Source organism: Oryx dammah, unplaced genomic scaffold, assembly GCF_014754425.2.
Source record: "Oryx dammah isolate SB20612 unplaced genomic scaffold, SCBI_Odam_1.1 HiC_scaffold_26, whole genome shotgun sequence".
Classification (NCBI taxonomy): Eukaryota; Metazoa; Chordata; class Mammalia; order Artiodactyla; family Bovidae; genus Oryx; species Oryx dammah.
Window position 1 is genome coordinate 57,988,336 of NW_024070210.1, and position 15,147 is coordinate 58,003,482.

At 39.4% G+C, this 15,147-nt stretch overlaps 1 protein-coding gene and 1 non-coding gene across 5 annotated transcripts in view; one reads left to right on the forward strand and one right to left on the reverse strand.

The window, feature by feature from the left end:
- The window catches only part of FRMD6 (FERM domain containing 6), a 262,617-nt gene that overhangs the window by 13,848 nt on the left and 233,622 nt on the right, over window positions 1-15,147 (reverse strand). For 2 of the 4 annotated variants that reach the window (XM_040226753.1, XM_040226752.1), the window contains 7 exons: window positions 14,867-14,946; window positions 13,818-13,894; window positions 11,248-11,434; window positions 7,823-7,978; window positions 3,862-3,927; window positions 2,908-2,976; window positions 148-322 (listed from right to left, as the gene is read on the reverse strand). In XM_040226753.1, the coding sequence (XP_040082687.1) occupies window positions 148-322; window positions 2,908-2,976; window positions 3,862-3,927; window positions 7,823-7,978; window positions 11,248-11,434; window positions 13,818-13,894; window positions 14,867-14,946 (810 nt within the window). Of the gene's footprint in view, window positions 1-147; window positions 323-2,907; window positions 2,977-3,861; window positions 3,928-7,822; window positions 7,979-11,247; window positions 11,435-13,817; window positions 13,895-14,842; window positions 14,947-15,147 lie in introns of all 4 variants that reach the window. The other 2 variants (XM_040226751.1, XM_040226749.1) reach the window with 1 other exon arrangement.
- On the forward strand, window positions 13,537-13,609 carry TRNAG-CCC. Its single transcript has one exon. It is a non-coding gene; the product is annotated as a tRNA-Gly (tRNA).

Genomic DNA, 15,147 nt, shown 5'->3' on the forward strand with positions numbered 1-15,147 from the left:
AAAGAAACGCTGCTGGGAACCTGGAGAGGCTGGGGGTCCCCAGGTCCCACTCTTCAAGAGACTAAAGCCCCAATTCTTGGCAGCTGTAGAGTAAGGGGCCACGGGTGGCGAAATACCACCTGCTTCCCGCCCAAGGTCTCGCGATACCTTCGTTCTCCTCCAGCTTCCGGATGTGGCGCAGAACGGGCTGCAGGTTCATGTAGAGACGATGGCTGTTGCTCAGGAGCTGCAGAAGGTGTCTGGAGCGCGTGGGGCACCCCGTGTAGTAGATGAGCTTCCGGGCAGAAGGCAAGCCGTCTGGGAGAATCTCAAACTTCTTACCCTGTGCGGAGAAAGAACAAGTCAGGAAGACAAGTCTCTGATGTGTCAAGGTCCACTTTCTTTCCTAGTAAGTAAGGAAAACTACAGACTCAGAAATAGACGCTTAAGGCTCCATCCAAAGTTCCCTGAGGAGTACATTACTGCCTTCCCTTTCAAAAACGTCACAGGATAGAGGATTACCAAAAATTCAGGGAAGTGCCAAGCCAGGGTCTTCTGGTTCCATCTGTGGTTTCTCTGGCTGGCCAGGCTATTTATGTAATGGAGAAGAGAAGGGCCCATCATGAAAGCATTCTCAAATGTAATCCCAGCACCCTAACTCAGTAAACAAGACCACAAGCCCTAGAAGAGTAATGCATTGAAATATTTGTTGGGCGCAGACAAGGCGGCAAACACTTTTCTAGTTGCTGAGAAGACAACAGTGCATATGACCAAGTCCCTACCCTCCTGTTGTGACATTCTGGGGTAGAGATGACGAATAAATAAAGTAACTACAGCTTATGATAAACTATGGGATGGAAATAGAAAATGAGAAACTCTTCAGTCAGATAAAAGAGGGAACTGGAAGCCAGATGGATAGCTGGAGGGATGAGACAGGAAGGAGAAATAAGATATGCAAGTGGTACGTAAGTATCTCTCTGTCAGTGGAGGAACCTCATTCACCAGGTTTGGGATCATTAACCTGAAGTTCTAAATTTAGGGAGAGGGTATGGCAAAGTTCCTTCCAGTTACAGAATATTATGAATTCCTTTAACTTTTTTGACAATGAATAGGACAGCAGGACTACAGAAAGGAGTCTTCCAGACACAGTGATTCTCAGCTGGAGACAAAAGGTAAAGCAAAGAAGGAGGTGTATTTTACTACACACTGAAAGTCAGCACAAAGCAATTCAGACATGGATGGAATTTCTTACCTCTTGACTTTCCATTTTAAAAGGAACCACCACCGGATCTCAACGCTATGATAGAATGCTTGTAACTTACACTTCATGAGCACTAAATATGTATTAACTTATTCAGTTCTCACAAGTCTATGGCCAGTCAAAGTGTTCGTCACTCAGTCATGTCCGACTCTTTGCAACCCCATTGACTGCAGGCTCCTCTGTCCACGGAATTCTCCAGACAAGAATAGTGAAGTGGGTACCCATTCCCTTCTCTAGGGGATCTTCCTGACCCAGGGATAGCACCCAGGTCTCCTGCACCGTAGGCAGATTCTTTACCGTCTAAGCCACTAAGGAAGCCCAAGGGGGTGGTCCATTATCCCCATTTTGTAAGGAAGAAACCAAGGCACAGAAATGTTAAGTGATATGCCCAGAGTCATACAACTAGGCAGGGCTGGGCTGGCTGAAAGAAGAATCATCTGGGAAGTTTGCCAAAACAGATTCCCAGTCTCTGCCCCAAACTTGCTGAATCAAAAATCTCTTGGGTGAGGCCCATAAATCTAAACAAGCTCCTCCGATGAAGGTGATGCACAACGAGATTCAGGAACCACTTGGTGCAGGACCCTTAAAAATTCAATTTCTATAAATATATTTTATTACTACTTAATTGTAGACATGAAGGGGGCAAGTGGGTTAATAATTTTCTCATTTACAAATAGCTCCACTCCTTTCACAAAAAGCTCGAAGCAGAAAGAGCCAGTGAGGAGGAGGCAGGTCAGGCCCCATTTAATGTATGGGTAAAGTGAAATCAGATTGAACTGTGCCCAATCTGAATTAAAGTCAGAAACAGGTCTTTTAACTCACAGGGCAGTGTGGGATCAGTGCCCAAATACGATCTGGCAATAGAGCTCTTTATTTATGTAGGCCATCTTCCTGCTAGAAAGAAGCATGTGTCTTAATCCTTATCTTCCTCCTCTCTTTGTGTATTTCTTCCAGTAATTTAGGAACAAAGCAAAATTATGAATTTTAATGACCACTAGAAAGACATATAATTAACTGTAATTCTTTGAACTCTTCCCCAAAATGGATACAGCTGGCAAAAGAGTGAAACAGCTGGGAAAAACAAGAATTTGCTCTGACAAAAGAAAGTGTATTGTTCTCAATAATCTAAAAACAAAAGTACTTTTCCTGTTAAAAGTTGTAGCCCTTTCCTTATAATGATGATTTGCAACAGACAGATATTAATAGAAACATCTTTTTATATCACTCTTTATTCTCTATTCAAGAGAAGTTAACTTCCAAAAGAACGGGCCAACCCCCAAGCTAAGAATAATTCACCCTCTGATTACAGCTTTCTGTTTTCTAATACCTCTGCTGTACATTTTAAAAAATAATTCTGTTTGATGAATTCATCTTGAACTTTTCCCATCACATTTTTTCTGCAACTAGGGTAGAGTGGTGGGGACCAGACACACAAATTAAAATTGGTGATTTCTTTCGCTGTAAGACTCTGTGATTTCAGGTTCACTACTGAAAAGTGGCAAGGATTATAATTACAGCACATGCGTAAGAATCTAAGAAAGCTAACTATTTTCATCTTCAATTTTGAGAAAACATCAAGTTTTGTGCCTGAAACAATATTTTGTTTAAAAAACAAAAGTCCACAAAAACAAACAGATGAGTATTTTAGTCAGTTATTTTAAACTTACCACAAACACCAACTTTCCAACATTGGTCCAAGGGAAATCATAAAGTAATTGTTTCTCTTCGTCTAAATTCTGTGGAAAGAATGATGAGTTACTTATAACTCGTATAAGTTATGCACATAGAGTTACCGAGGAAACTGACAGATACTCTAAAATAGCTCTAACTTCTTTCCCAGAAAACTAAAATACAGTAATTAAAATCTGAAAGAGGTCCCCAACTCTCTTTAGAGACATGCAGACAGTAATTAAGAGAGAAATGATACAATTCTGCCACTTTGGGTTCCTCAGTGACTACGTTGCCTTTCAAGGTAATCTTTTCCCTTCTGGCCCATCTGTAAATTTAAATGAAAAGTCCAGAAGACTCAGGCATTCGAGAGATGAGATAAGGCACTCAGACTTTCATAACTGGGCATTTTGCCTATACCAAAGATAAGGCACCCTCATGTTCTCCCAGGTCTCACAGACCTCCTCTTTCCCCTGTTGATGGTGGGATGATAACACCATCCCACCTGCAGAAGGATGACAGGAACTGCTTATTCAACAGATGAGTTTTATCGGAAAATTGTAACGGAAATTAAAACGTCTGGGTCAGATACTTTATCACAAAGTCATTTTTCTTTCCATAGTTACAGATGCACCAGATGATAAAGAATGCTAAAAATTAATGACATCCAAAGAAAAATGTTTGGATATTAATGATCTATGAGAGATAAATGTGGGCCAATCTTTGGTTTGCTATTTTCTGTTCTAGAGGACTTACTGATGTCAAGGATCAGACTGTTTCACTTTGTCTATCCCACATTATCCACGTCTGTGCTGGACAAATAAGAAGTAGTAACCAATCAATGGCTGGAAATAGGACCAGTGAACAGTGAACATAGCACAGGACCAGGCAGGCACACTGTCAGAGTTAAGACATAGTGGAAACCATTTGACACCTATTCCCCATTAACTAACCTGAAAAATCTGTATTCCCCGCATGGTCAATCCAAGGGTCAGAGAAGCTTCAATTTCCCTTTTATCCTGTAGGAATAAAATTATATGAAAAAGTTTATCTTTCTTCTGTAAGAAACAATTCAGCACCAAAGACTGAAAGATAAACTTCAGTATTAGAAAGCTTTATAATTAAAATAGCTTTGCCTTTCTGCATCCCTTTTTTTCCTGTAAGATACAAGAAAATCATAGGTACATATTAAATCAATAATGATATTTTCTACTTTTTAAATCCTTGAGACTTCAGAGTTTTAATGTTTTTACTATATTATAAACACTTTCATATCTGACAATATTCTAAATTCGTGTGTTACTGAGAACTCTGGTAAGACTATTTGCTACTTTTACATCAATTTTTTTAAAACCTTCTATGCTATGCTAAGTCACTTCAGTCGTATCTGACTCTTTGTGACCCTATGGACTGTAGCCCGGGATTCTCCAGGCAAGAACACCATAGTGGGTTGCCATGCCCTTCTCCAGGGGATTTTGCCTACTCAGGGATTGAGCCAGTGTCTCTTATATCTCCCACATTGGCAGGTGGGTTCTTTATCACTAGTGCTGCCTGGGAAGCCACTTTTAACCTTCTATCTAACATTTTTTTCTTAGATGTTAGAATCTTGAATATAATGTCATAGTTATATTCTGAGGTGCAATAGATTTTGTGTATTTAAAACTGGTTAAATCTCCCAACTCGGAAACAAAAGTTAGAGGCAAGCCTGAATAGTTAATGGGCTTCCCTACTTAGACAGCATACTAAAGAGCAGAGACATTACTTTGCCAATAAAGGTCCATCTAGTCAAAGCTATGGTTTTTCCAGTAGTCATGTACAGATGTGGGAGTTGGACTATAAAGAAAGCTGAGTGCTGAAGAATTGTTGTTTTTGAACTGTGGTGTTGGAGAAGACTCTTGAGAGTCCCTTGGACTGCAAGGAGATCCAACCAGTCCATCCTAAAGGAGATCATTCCTGAATATTCATTGGAAGGATTGATGCTGAAGCTGAAGGTCCAAAACTCTGGCCACCTGATGCAAATAACTGACTCACTGGAAAAGACTCTAATGCTGGGAAAGACTGAAGGCAGGAGGAGAAGGGGACGACAGAGGATAAGATGGTTGGATGGCATCAGTGACTCAATGGACCTGAGTTTGAGTAAGCTCCAGGAGTTGGTGATGGACAGGGAGGCCTGGAGGGCTGCAGTTCATGGGGTCGCAGAGTTGGACACGACTGAGCAACTAAACTGAACTGAACTGAAGTGAATAGTTAATGCTCTCTCAGGAAGATAGTTGAAAGCTATAAAGCTTTACATTATGTTAGTTTGGAAAAAGTACTTATTTTTAAGAAGTTCAATTATCACCTGCCAATATGATATACATTCAACCAGCTAAACCATAAACTGGAAAAAAAAATACACCACAACAAGTATAAGGGAAAAATACTGTACTTAGCCACATCTTTTAAGTACTCATCTGTAACAAGTGGTTGTATGATGTAAAGTTCAAAATAGAAAATAAAATTGCTAAGTCACTATTTTCAGTATGAGGTTTCTCAATTAAAAAAATGAGTATGTACAGCTCTTTATTATGTTCAGTGCCAGTTTTTGCATAATCATGGAAAGAAGTATTTTTAGAAAATTTATCCTCAGCTGGCATAGTAGATAGAGCCTATATTCACTACTGGGGCTGGTTTTTTTCCCCCACTAATATTCTTTACATCAAGAAAGGCACATACAGTATAGGTTTAACAGGAGAAACCAATTCATCACTATGAATTTAGGCCAATATCCCTTTCAAGGCTGTTCTGATTGCTTCCAGAAATAAGACTGTGTTCATAAAAATGCTGGTTGTGTGTGTATGAGGTATGTATTACCGGGCAAGAGGTACAGAGGTTTGTTGTTTTAAATTTCCTATCTCCTGTCTCCATTTTATAAACAGGTCTTAAATGAAGCACTTTTAATGGCAGTCACTTAATTTCTTTAAAGAATGAAAATTCTCTCCATAAGGAAAAAAATATCTATTTCTCCACCTCAATCAGTTCATTAGCATTATCTTGTTTTAAGGAGGCCAGAGTGACTTTTATGCCATGTAAAAGTAGCACACTTTGAGCAAATTGAGAAATGAGTTTTTACATGAAAGATAAATTAGAGCTATCTACTTTATCTACTAAAGAATTCTTAATGGGATTCTTTAAAATACCACAGCTTTCCTAGCAAATAGAAAGCAACCAATATTTACTGAGCACTCAACTAATGTGCCATTTCAGATTCATCATCTTGTTGAATCCTTCCTGCCTGTGACGTGTATAGGATAATTTCCACTGAAGAGATGCCCAGTACTCCAGCGACAGTCCTCCAGGATCCCAGCAAGAGTGAGTGCCGGTAGAGCGTTTCTAACTGATGATCTGATTCTAAAGCCATACTCTCTCCAATGTATCACTCATACTTCTGATACACTTTAAAATATAAACTTATTGTCAAAACTGTCATTAATTTTCATTTTCTCTTACAAGTTGAGGTGTCACAATGAACTCTCTTAAAAGAAAAACAAGAACTCAGTCTTTTAGGAATTTAACTGAGGAGATCTTGTGGAAGTCTTTGCCTTTCAAAGATGACAGGGCATTAACAAAGCATCTCTTTGGCATGAAAGGGGAAAAAATAACATCCTTTGCTCTCTTTTTAAGTTTTTTGAACCAGCCAAGAAAATTACCCAGCAATATAACTGATCTATGGTCCGGTTTCTAATGGCCTAATTATGCTTATCATACCACAAGGGTGTAGCAGAGATAACAAACCTAATAATAACAAAGATGGTGGTAACAGAAACACGTTTAACATCATACTTAATGTGTGCTGGGCACTATTTTCAGCACTTTTCACCCACTAATTCCTTTAGTCTTTAATAAACCTCAGAATTTACTGGGTTTGTTACCATCTCCATTTATCTGTGGGGAAACCAAAGCACAGTAACATGCCTAAGGTTACCCAGTAAGGGCTGAAGCTGGGATTTAATCCCAGCAAGCTGGATACAAGAGACCACACTCTGAACCACCTCATCCTATTTGGTAGAAGAATAAATATGCCTTTGAATACTCAGGTGGGAATTGAGGGGTTCTTACCATGGAAGTGATACTTGTGGAATAGGGAGAGGAGTGTGGCGGAGAAGAGGGAGAGAAGACAGAAAGTGGTGAATAGTTTTGCCAGTGATTCTCTGCGAGACCCGCCCCAGTTATTATTTGGATGTGTGACCTCTGACTCAGAATGGAAAAATGAGGCTAGAGACACAAGAACACAGAACACGAGGACACAGGACAAAAGAAGGAACAAACCAGAGTAAGAGAAGCAAGAAAGTCAGTGATTCAGGCACAAAGGTTCTTGTAAGCAGACATGGGTTGACTCCTGCCGTTTACTAGTTTTGAGATCTTTGGTATGTATCCCTGATTATAAAATGAAGATTACAGTCCTATCTTATAGCATTATGAGTATTTTTTTAAAAAGGATAGATATGAAGTGTTCCCATAAATACGAAACTCAATAAACATTAGCTGCTGTGGTGGTGCTCTTATTACTAATGGATACAATGCAGGTGTGGCTTCACTTATTAAATAATTACTGTTCAAAGAAGTAGTAAACATTACACCCCAAGGCAGAAATGCAGATTTGGGAAGGAGGAGAATAACTATTTCATAATCACTGAAAAATCAAAAGCACAATTACAGCCACTTGTCATCTCAATATCAGAACCATGAAAAAGACTCACTTCTGCTTCCAGGCCCAAAGAAAAACATCACTGACTCCAAGATTGACTTATGACGACAAACAGCAGTTCAAATAAAAACTCTTTTAAAAACCCATTTTAAAAACAACCAAAACTTGAAAAAAAAAACTTCTCCTGATCAAGAAGATACAGCTGCAGACTTACTGCAGTTTTGTACCTTATACAATCTGTAGTAGTGAACAGCGACGTCATCCAGTCGGACAGCCTCTTTGATATATTTAAGATGAGCCTCAGAAGCTGTCAGTGCAAACTGATCTTTGTGCATGTTTGGAATGTGCTTCAGGATGTAGTCCTTCCCTCTCTTGGAAACAACCTGTTGGGATACAAGGGGAGCGCAATGCAACATTTGTTGGAAGGATTCAAGTATAACACGACCCTCACCCCACAAATGATGCAAGGCAGAGAACCGAAAATAGGCCTTGAAACTGGCTGATTTCCACTAGGAAATCTCACACTGATTCTCTTTTGACCATCTGTGACGTTACTAGGCTGAACAAGCTAATACTAGAAGGTACAGAGTCAGTTTAACTGCAGTACTTCATATCTAAGAAGAAAAATCATAAGAAATGGGAAAAATATGTTCTCTTGGCTTTAAAATCACTAACAAAGAAAAACCATGCAAACTTGCACAATTTTGTCCACATCATTGTTTATACTTGCAGAATTATTGGTACTATGAAATACAGCTACTGTAGCACATCTTCAGGTTCTGGATCCTACTTAACTCTCCTAAAATTACAGCCACAAAGTGGGAGGCTCTTAATGTGAATCCAAAGAAGGCAGAGGACTGCAAGGAATTCTTAGAAACATTTCTGGTTTATGCATAAGAGGCTGATATGAACGTTCTACTCAAATGCTTAGGAGAAAACAATTTCACTCAAATATTCATTTCAATTTACTGCGACTTCAGTTTTCATCAGACAGTAGTCTAAGCTTTCAGATTTCAAAAATATAGGGTCCAGTAGCTACAGGCTCAAAAAAAAGGTGTTGATAAGTTAAAAGTCTTAGCTGACTTCATGAAGATTATAAGAGATGGAAAGAAGTATGCAAAGTGAACAAAAAGCATTTTTAGTGCTCAAAATGATCAGAACTTAAAAATTAGAGAATTTTTAGTTTTATCAGTTTTTATATAGTTATTGACATATTTTTCTTCCTATGAATATTTTAAGGAGAATTAAACATGATGAATTATTGCCCAATAATCAAGTTTTGCTGATAACTCGTTAAAGATTTTTTCTTTCTAGATTCCTTTTACATGAAGATCATTTAAATCAGTACTTATCAACCTTTTTCAGGTCAAAGAACCCATAGAAAATAGTATTTAAAAGGGCAGTGAAGTATATATAATAGGTGGTTCTGGTGATCACAAGGGTCAAGGAAGCTGGTCTCTCAGTACCCTGGGCACCATGGCACACTAATTGGGAAGCTCTGCTTTAAAGACCAAGAGTCCATGAGAACCTGCTGATAACTAGAGAATGGGAATACTGGCTACTTTTGGTCTTCCAGGCACTGCTATGTAATAGCTTGATGCCCTCTGTGGTTTTTCTTCAACAACTGAAGCACAGTCAGTCCATGAACAAAAGCTTGTATTGAGCACCACGATGTGAAATGCTGAAGAAACAGAAAAGGTTTACACTTGTTCTTTAGGATATCTTAAGAAACACTCAGATTACTGGGTGCAAGAGATAAGCAGAACATTTTAAATAAAATACTTTTGTTCAGGGTCTTATTGAGCCCAGAGGAAGGGCCCTGGGCACCTAGATAGCCCGTCCAGAGAACACATCTGGGCCGATGAGCAGGAGTAGCCAGGTAAAACAGGGAGGGTGCCTCACTAGCTAAAGAAGCTGCAGGCAGAAAGGCCCAAAGTGCAAAACGACAGGAGTTGTGGAGACACAGTAATGCTGAGTGCTGCCGGAGCACAACACACGAGGTGCAGGACAGCCAGAGAGGAAGGTGCAAAATCTGGCAGGGACCATGAGCTGAGAAGTTCCTAGGTCATGTTTGGCACTCAGGCTTTCACTCTGCAGGTGAAGGTTTAAATCAGAAGCAAAATCGACTTCTCTGCAAGCTGTGAAGTAAAGCCTGGAGCAGCGACAAGTGTCCACTGGTGAGTGCTGATGAGAGCTGGCACCTGGGAAATGGGAGGAATCATGACCTGGGTTGGGGTGGGGATGCAGTAATGTTTAGGAAGTTAACAGCAACAAAAATACAAGAGAATTTTATTTCCTAAGTTGAGGGATGGGGAATCAAGGGTTTATATTAGAGGATGTTCTCCTGATTAGATGGGGCAAGGTAAAAGAAGAGTGTTAAGGAAGAGCCTGAATGACTCTTAAGTTTCTAGGTGACCAGGGCCACTGGCTGAGGTTGTGAACATGGAGGTAGGAGCACACAGAAGTGAGGTGGAAGCAGATAAATCTGACCTGGGGCACTGTGAGTTTGAGGTGCCTATGGGTAAACATCTGTCCTACAGACATAAGGGAGAGAAAAGATTCGGGAGGTGCCAGCACATAAGTGGTTGTAAAAAGCATCAATTTGGAGATCTCCTGGGATAAGAGTGACTAAGTGTCAATCACAGCAGAGAAACCCAGGAAAAGATGTGAAAAAGTGTCCACTGGACTTGGCAACTTAAAGGTCACTGGTGGCCTTAAGGACAATGCCATGAGTGGAGGGGCTGGTGAGGAAAGAAGGCAGAGAGATGTTGGTTGAGGAGTACATGTCGAAGTAAAGATGCTAAAACATCAAATTTACATCACTTTTTCAAGAAGCTTTACTGAGAAGGGAAGGAGAGATTGGTAGCTCTTCTTTCCCTCCCTCCTTCCTCCCCTTAAGATAGGAAGGTGTGAACCAAAGTATGTTCTAACTTAAGAGGAGTTAGTTCGAGTAGAGGCTGAAGATATAGAAGAGAAAGATGCCTCAGCAGAGACCTGGAGGAAGAACGGGAAGTGATGTCAGCAGAGTACGGTGGAGGAAGGGTGGCTGAGACAGTCAGTGCTCAAATAACCTACATTTTCTTGCTGAAGGAAGGGGGTGGCTCCTCTTTTGATGGTGAAGGAGATGGTGGTCAACACAAGCTGTTCACTTATATTTGTTTTCTCAGCACAGGAAAAGTTGTGAATGATGTCACTTTTTAAAGAATAGTGTTTTTCTCCTTCTGAAGGGGAAAAATGCTGCTCGAATTGAGAGTAAATAAGAAAGTCAAGGCTGAGTAAATCTCAAAAGAAGGCTGACAAATTCCCAGTTCCAGCATCTTTAGGATGGACAGCCATCCTCCTCCTCATTACCTACGTACAGTTCGAGTCGGTGGAGAGACTGTGTGTGCCACGCTCTCAAGTGTGAAATGTGTACCCGGGTGTCATGGAGGGTGTGTGGGCCATCAAACACCTGGCTTCCCAGTTCTTGAAGCTGCATGAGTGGCTTGACTATTTCTGGTCGCTACTGGTTTCTCTGTCATTGCCATTGCGCCTCACAATGTGTCTAACACAGAGGGTAGACATTTTAGGGGTCGAGATGTCTCTATCGAACTAGAACAATGAACTAGAAATGTGCTAGAGAAAATGCTTTAGATCCGAAAACAGTGCCTACCCAAGATGGGAAGTAAGCCTCGGGCTCAAAGTATTTTCCGTAGTGCTTATTCCTTTTGAAGTTCCCAAGATCAGCCTGCAGTGCAAAGGCTGCCAGCAGGAAGTAGGCCTCCTCTCGGAGCACACACTGCGAATGAAGAACTTGTTTTCTCAGGTGCCAGTAATAATAGTATCTTGCTGCTCTGTCACTAGGAAAATAAAAGAAAGCGGAACTCACATTTTGACGGAACAGTCCAAACGCATGTAAACAGAGCGCAAATCCTGCTGCCCATCTGGGGACGGGAGCTCTTCTGCTCTGCCCCCTCCTGCTCCCCGGCCTCACTTGCTGAAGAGGGGGAGGTTGTGGCAATGCCTGATTGCTGCCTGATTGCTGCTTCCCTCAGGCCTCAGGGAGACAGGACCTCAGGCCAGACGACCCAGACTGCAAAAGCAACATTTCCTGAGGGCTGCGGCATTCGATTCATTCAGAGGATGGAAACAAGATCTAAACCATGCCACTCCAATGTGGTAAATAAATACTACGTTGAACAAGTATTAGAAGAGAAATCTAGGCATTCCTTGTCTGTATTAAAATAACTTTGCTACCATGATGCTGTACATACGACATAAATAAGGACAAGTCTGGGGACAATCCTGGTTTTAATGTCATGCGTCCTTTTTTGTTTTGTTTTTCATTTGAGCAAATTACAAATACATTAGGCCCTTTAAAAAATATTTCTATTTATATGCTCTACTAGAAAAAATTTGCTTGACTATAGTTTTTTTCCCTCTAAAAATGAATGAACTGAAAACTCTCTTAAAATCCTTTTTTTTTTTTTAAATTAAGCAGATGTTACTTTATGGGCGTGCTTTTATAGGTACATGCCACAAAATCATGATAGTCCTCACAAACGGAAACAGTAATAGTGCACTCATTACAATCTGTTGAGGTCAGAAATAAATATAGTCCCCATTAAATACACTAAAGAGTGCTGACTGGGTAAAAACATAGTCAAGCTCCAAAAAATGTCACAGGCAAACAGGACATCTCTGTGATCAAAGTAAAAATGCAAGGGAAAAAAAATGTGTGTGTTTGTGTTATATATTTAATGAGTATTTGCCTCCCTATTATTTTAGGTTGAATGTTTACCTGAGATTCATAGCTCATTAGTTGATGATAATAAAAACATATGGGTTTATTTTAACCAAGATCATGTTTAAGAATGAAGAATTTAAAAATAAAGCATTTATGTAATTTTTTCCCCTTGGGACAGAGTACTTTTTAGAGCAGTTCTTTGTATAATGCTGAGTACACAGCGTTTGGACTAGCTCATCACTGGAGAAAAGGGCAGAAGTATAGCGGTTAATGAAACATTCATTAGTCCCAGGGGGCTAATTAGTGGCTCAATACTATATTTTTCTTCTTTCCAGCACATTCCATTCCAATTAAGTACACTGAGTAAAGATTTTATACAAACTGAGAATAACTAAAAAGGTTTCTCTGCCTTTAAAAACATCCTTTATGGGCTCATATTTTTTACTTTTTAATTTGCATGTGGCAATAATATAAATATTAAGAGCAAATCTCAGATACAACTCATTAGTTAAATGTATCTTTGTCCCTTTTACATGGGGTTTCTCAAAATTTAAAAATAAGTAAGTGAAACACAGAGAGTTCACATTTCTAGTAATTTCTACCAGGTGACAAAATCACCTCTGAAACTCTTCCAGCACTGAATCCTTGTATACAAATGTTAATCTGAGCTTCTGAACTGGTGACTTCTGGGTCCGTATCATGTGCAGAGTAGTATTCAGGCACCCACCTCCAGAAAAGGAATCAGTTACCTGCCCTTGCCGAACTGCATCTAAGATTCTCACAGGATAGCTCCATTGGGTGTAATCTTAGCTTTAAAGATACTGCCAAGAACAGAAGCAAGACCCCAAAGGTGAAAAGAAAACCAGGCGATATAAACACCCATGCATTTTTATAGGACGGAGTTCTCGCTGCTGTCCCTTTTCTCACCCCACCACCAGAAAAGAATACAATGCATTAACCAACCTCTCCTCTTTTCACAAAAGTGCTAGTTCTTCCTTAAAGGAAGTACCTTTTCAGTGACTGATCTGTTACGGAAAATGTGGAGTAGAGAAAATGTGAGCTGTGATACTGTTAACAACTTCACTGATAGTCTAACATTACCACTCGTTCATTCAACAGTATGTATTGAGTGTCTACTGTCACCTCTGTTTTAGGGACTGAAGATACATGTGTGTGCAAAAGTTTTTTTTTAAAAAAACCCCTGTTCTTGGGACTTCCCTGATGGTCCAGTGGTTAAGACTCTGTGCTCCCAATGCAGGGGGTCCAGGTTTGATCCCTAGTCAGGGAACTAAGATCCCACAAGCTGAAACTCAGAGCTTGTGTGCTGCAACTAAGACCCTGTGCAGCCAAGAAAATTAATTAAAAAAGAAAATCTCCTTGCTCTTTTATATTCTAGCAGGTGGAGAACAACAATAAACACAAGTACTTTATTTGATACGTTAGAAGATGAGTACTGTGGAAAATGAAAGATCTGGAATTTCTCGTTGTCCTCATACCTGATCAATCGGCCATTTTCCACATAATACTGCACACGGAAGTGGATGATCATAGGAGGTCCAAACTGATCAATTCCCTAAACAAAGACACGTGTAAAAATCAGGCTGTTTTTAGTTACTTCAAAAGTGGGTTTCAAAAACAACAAATATCATTTTTAAGACACTTTTTAAACACGGAAAGGTTTGATTTACTTCTAACGAGTAGGGGCGTCCAGTAGGTATAAAGTTGTCCATGCAGAAACCGGAAGTTATAAAGCATCATCACTATCTGATACTCATTCACTGTAATACCAGTGACAGCATAAGGAAAGATAAAAATAAATGCCAGTGGAAAGTGCTAGCTGAGATCCAGCTCCTCTCCCAGCTCTGTCCCCTGTGGTGACCATTTGCTCCTCATTACAATATTCTCCTGTTCCTCTGACATTCCACATACCAAATTCTAACATGCTGTTTGTTTATTTAGACATTCATGTTCCTTACTTTGTAGTTGGCTTTGAAGTAGCCTTCAGTTTACTCCAAGAATTCTTAAATACAAATCGGAGGATCAAGGATTACACACTGGGAATTATTACTGTTTTGTGAGGGTGATCTTGAGAACACTAGGTAAGTTCTTAGTGAATGCTCTCCTATGCATATGCAAGGCACGGGTTCAATAAAGTAATAAAATAGCAATGTAAAGATAGTAAAAGCAGATTTTAAAATGACTAATAATTTCTAGACAGTTTTGACAACTAATGTGGCCAAAGAAGAGGAACAAATACTTTTCCCATGATTTTCATTTCAAAACATTATCCCAAGGTTATGGAAAAGTTATTGTCTAATATTATTTTAGCAGATGTTAAAAATCTTTTGCTACATGCTATAAGCTATTAATCCTTCACTAATGTGATATTTTAGAACTTATAATTCATATCCCTTTCCAAATCTTTACTATATAAAGTGTTAAGATGTTTTCCTAATGTATAACAGCTAAAATAAACCTTTTTTAAAAATCAAAATAATTTTGCTGATAAATGTAATCTCACCCAAGTGACTTCGTATTGTCGTACCTTGCTGGCCTCTTTCTTCCATTCTTTTGGACAATACTTATAAAGCTTTTGTGACAACTCCATATACACGTGTTCATTATCTGCACATTAAAAAAAAAAAGGAGACCAGGTAATAAAGGATTGATTTTTTTTTAAAGAAAAGAATATACAAAGAAATGGGTTTTTCAAAAAAAGCCTCAGGCTTTCTGAATGTACTCCAAACACACATATCACCAAGAAAACTGAAAACATAAAAAGATATAAGGTTCTGTGAGATAGCTATTAATGACATTATTATTTTG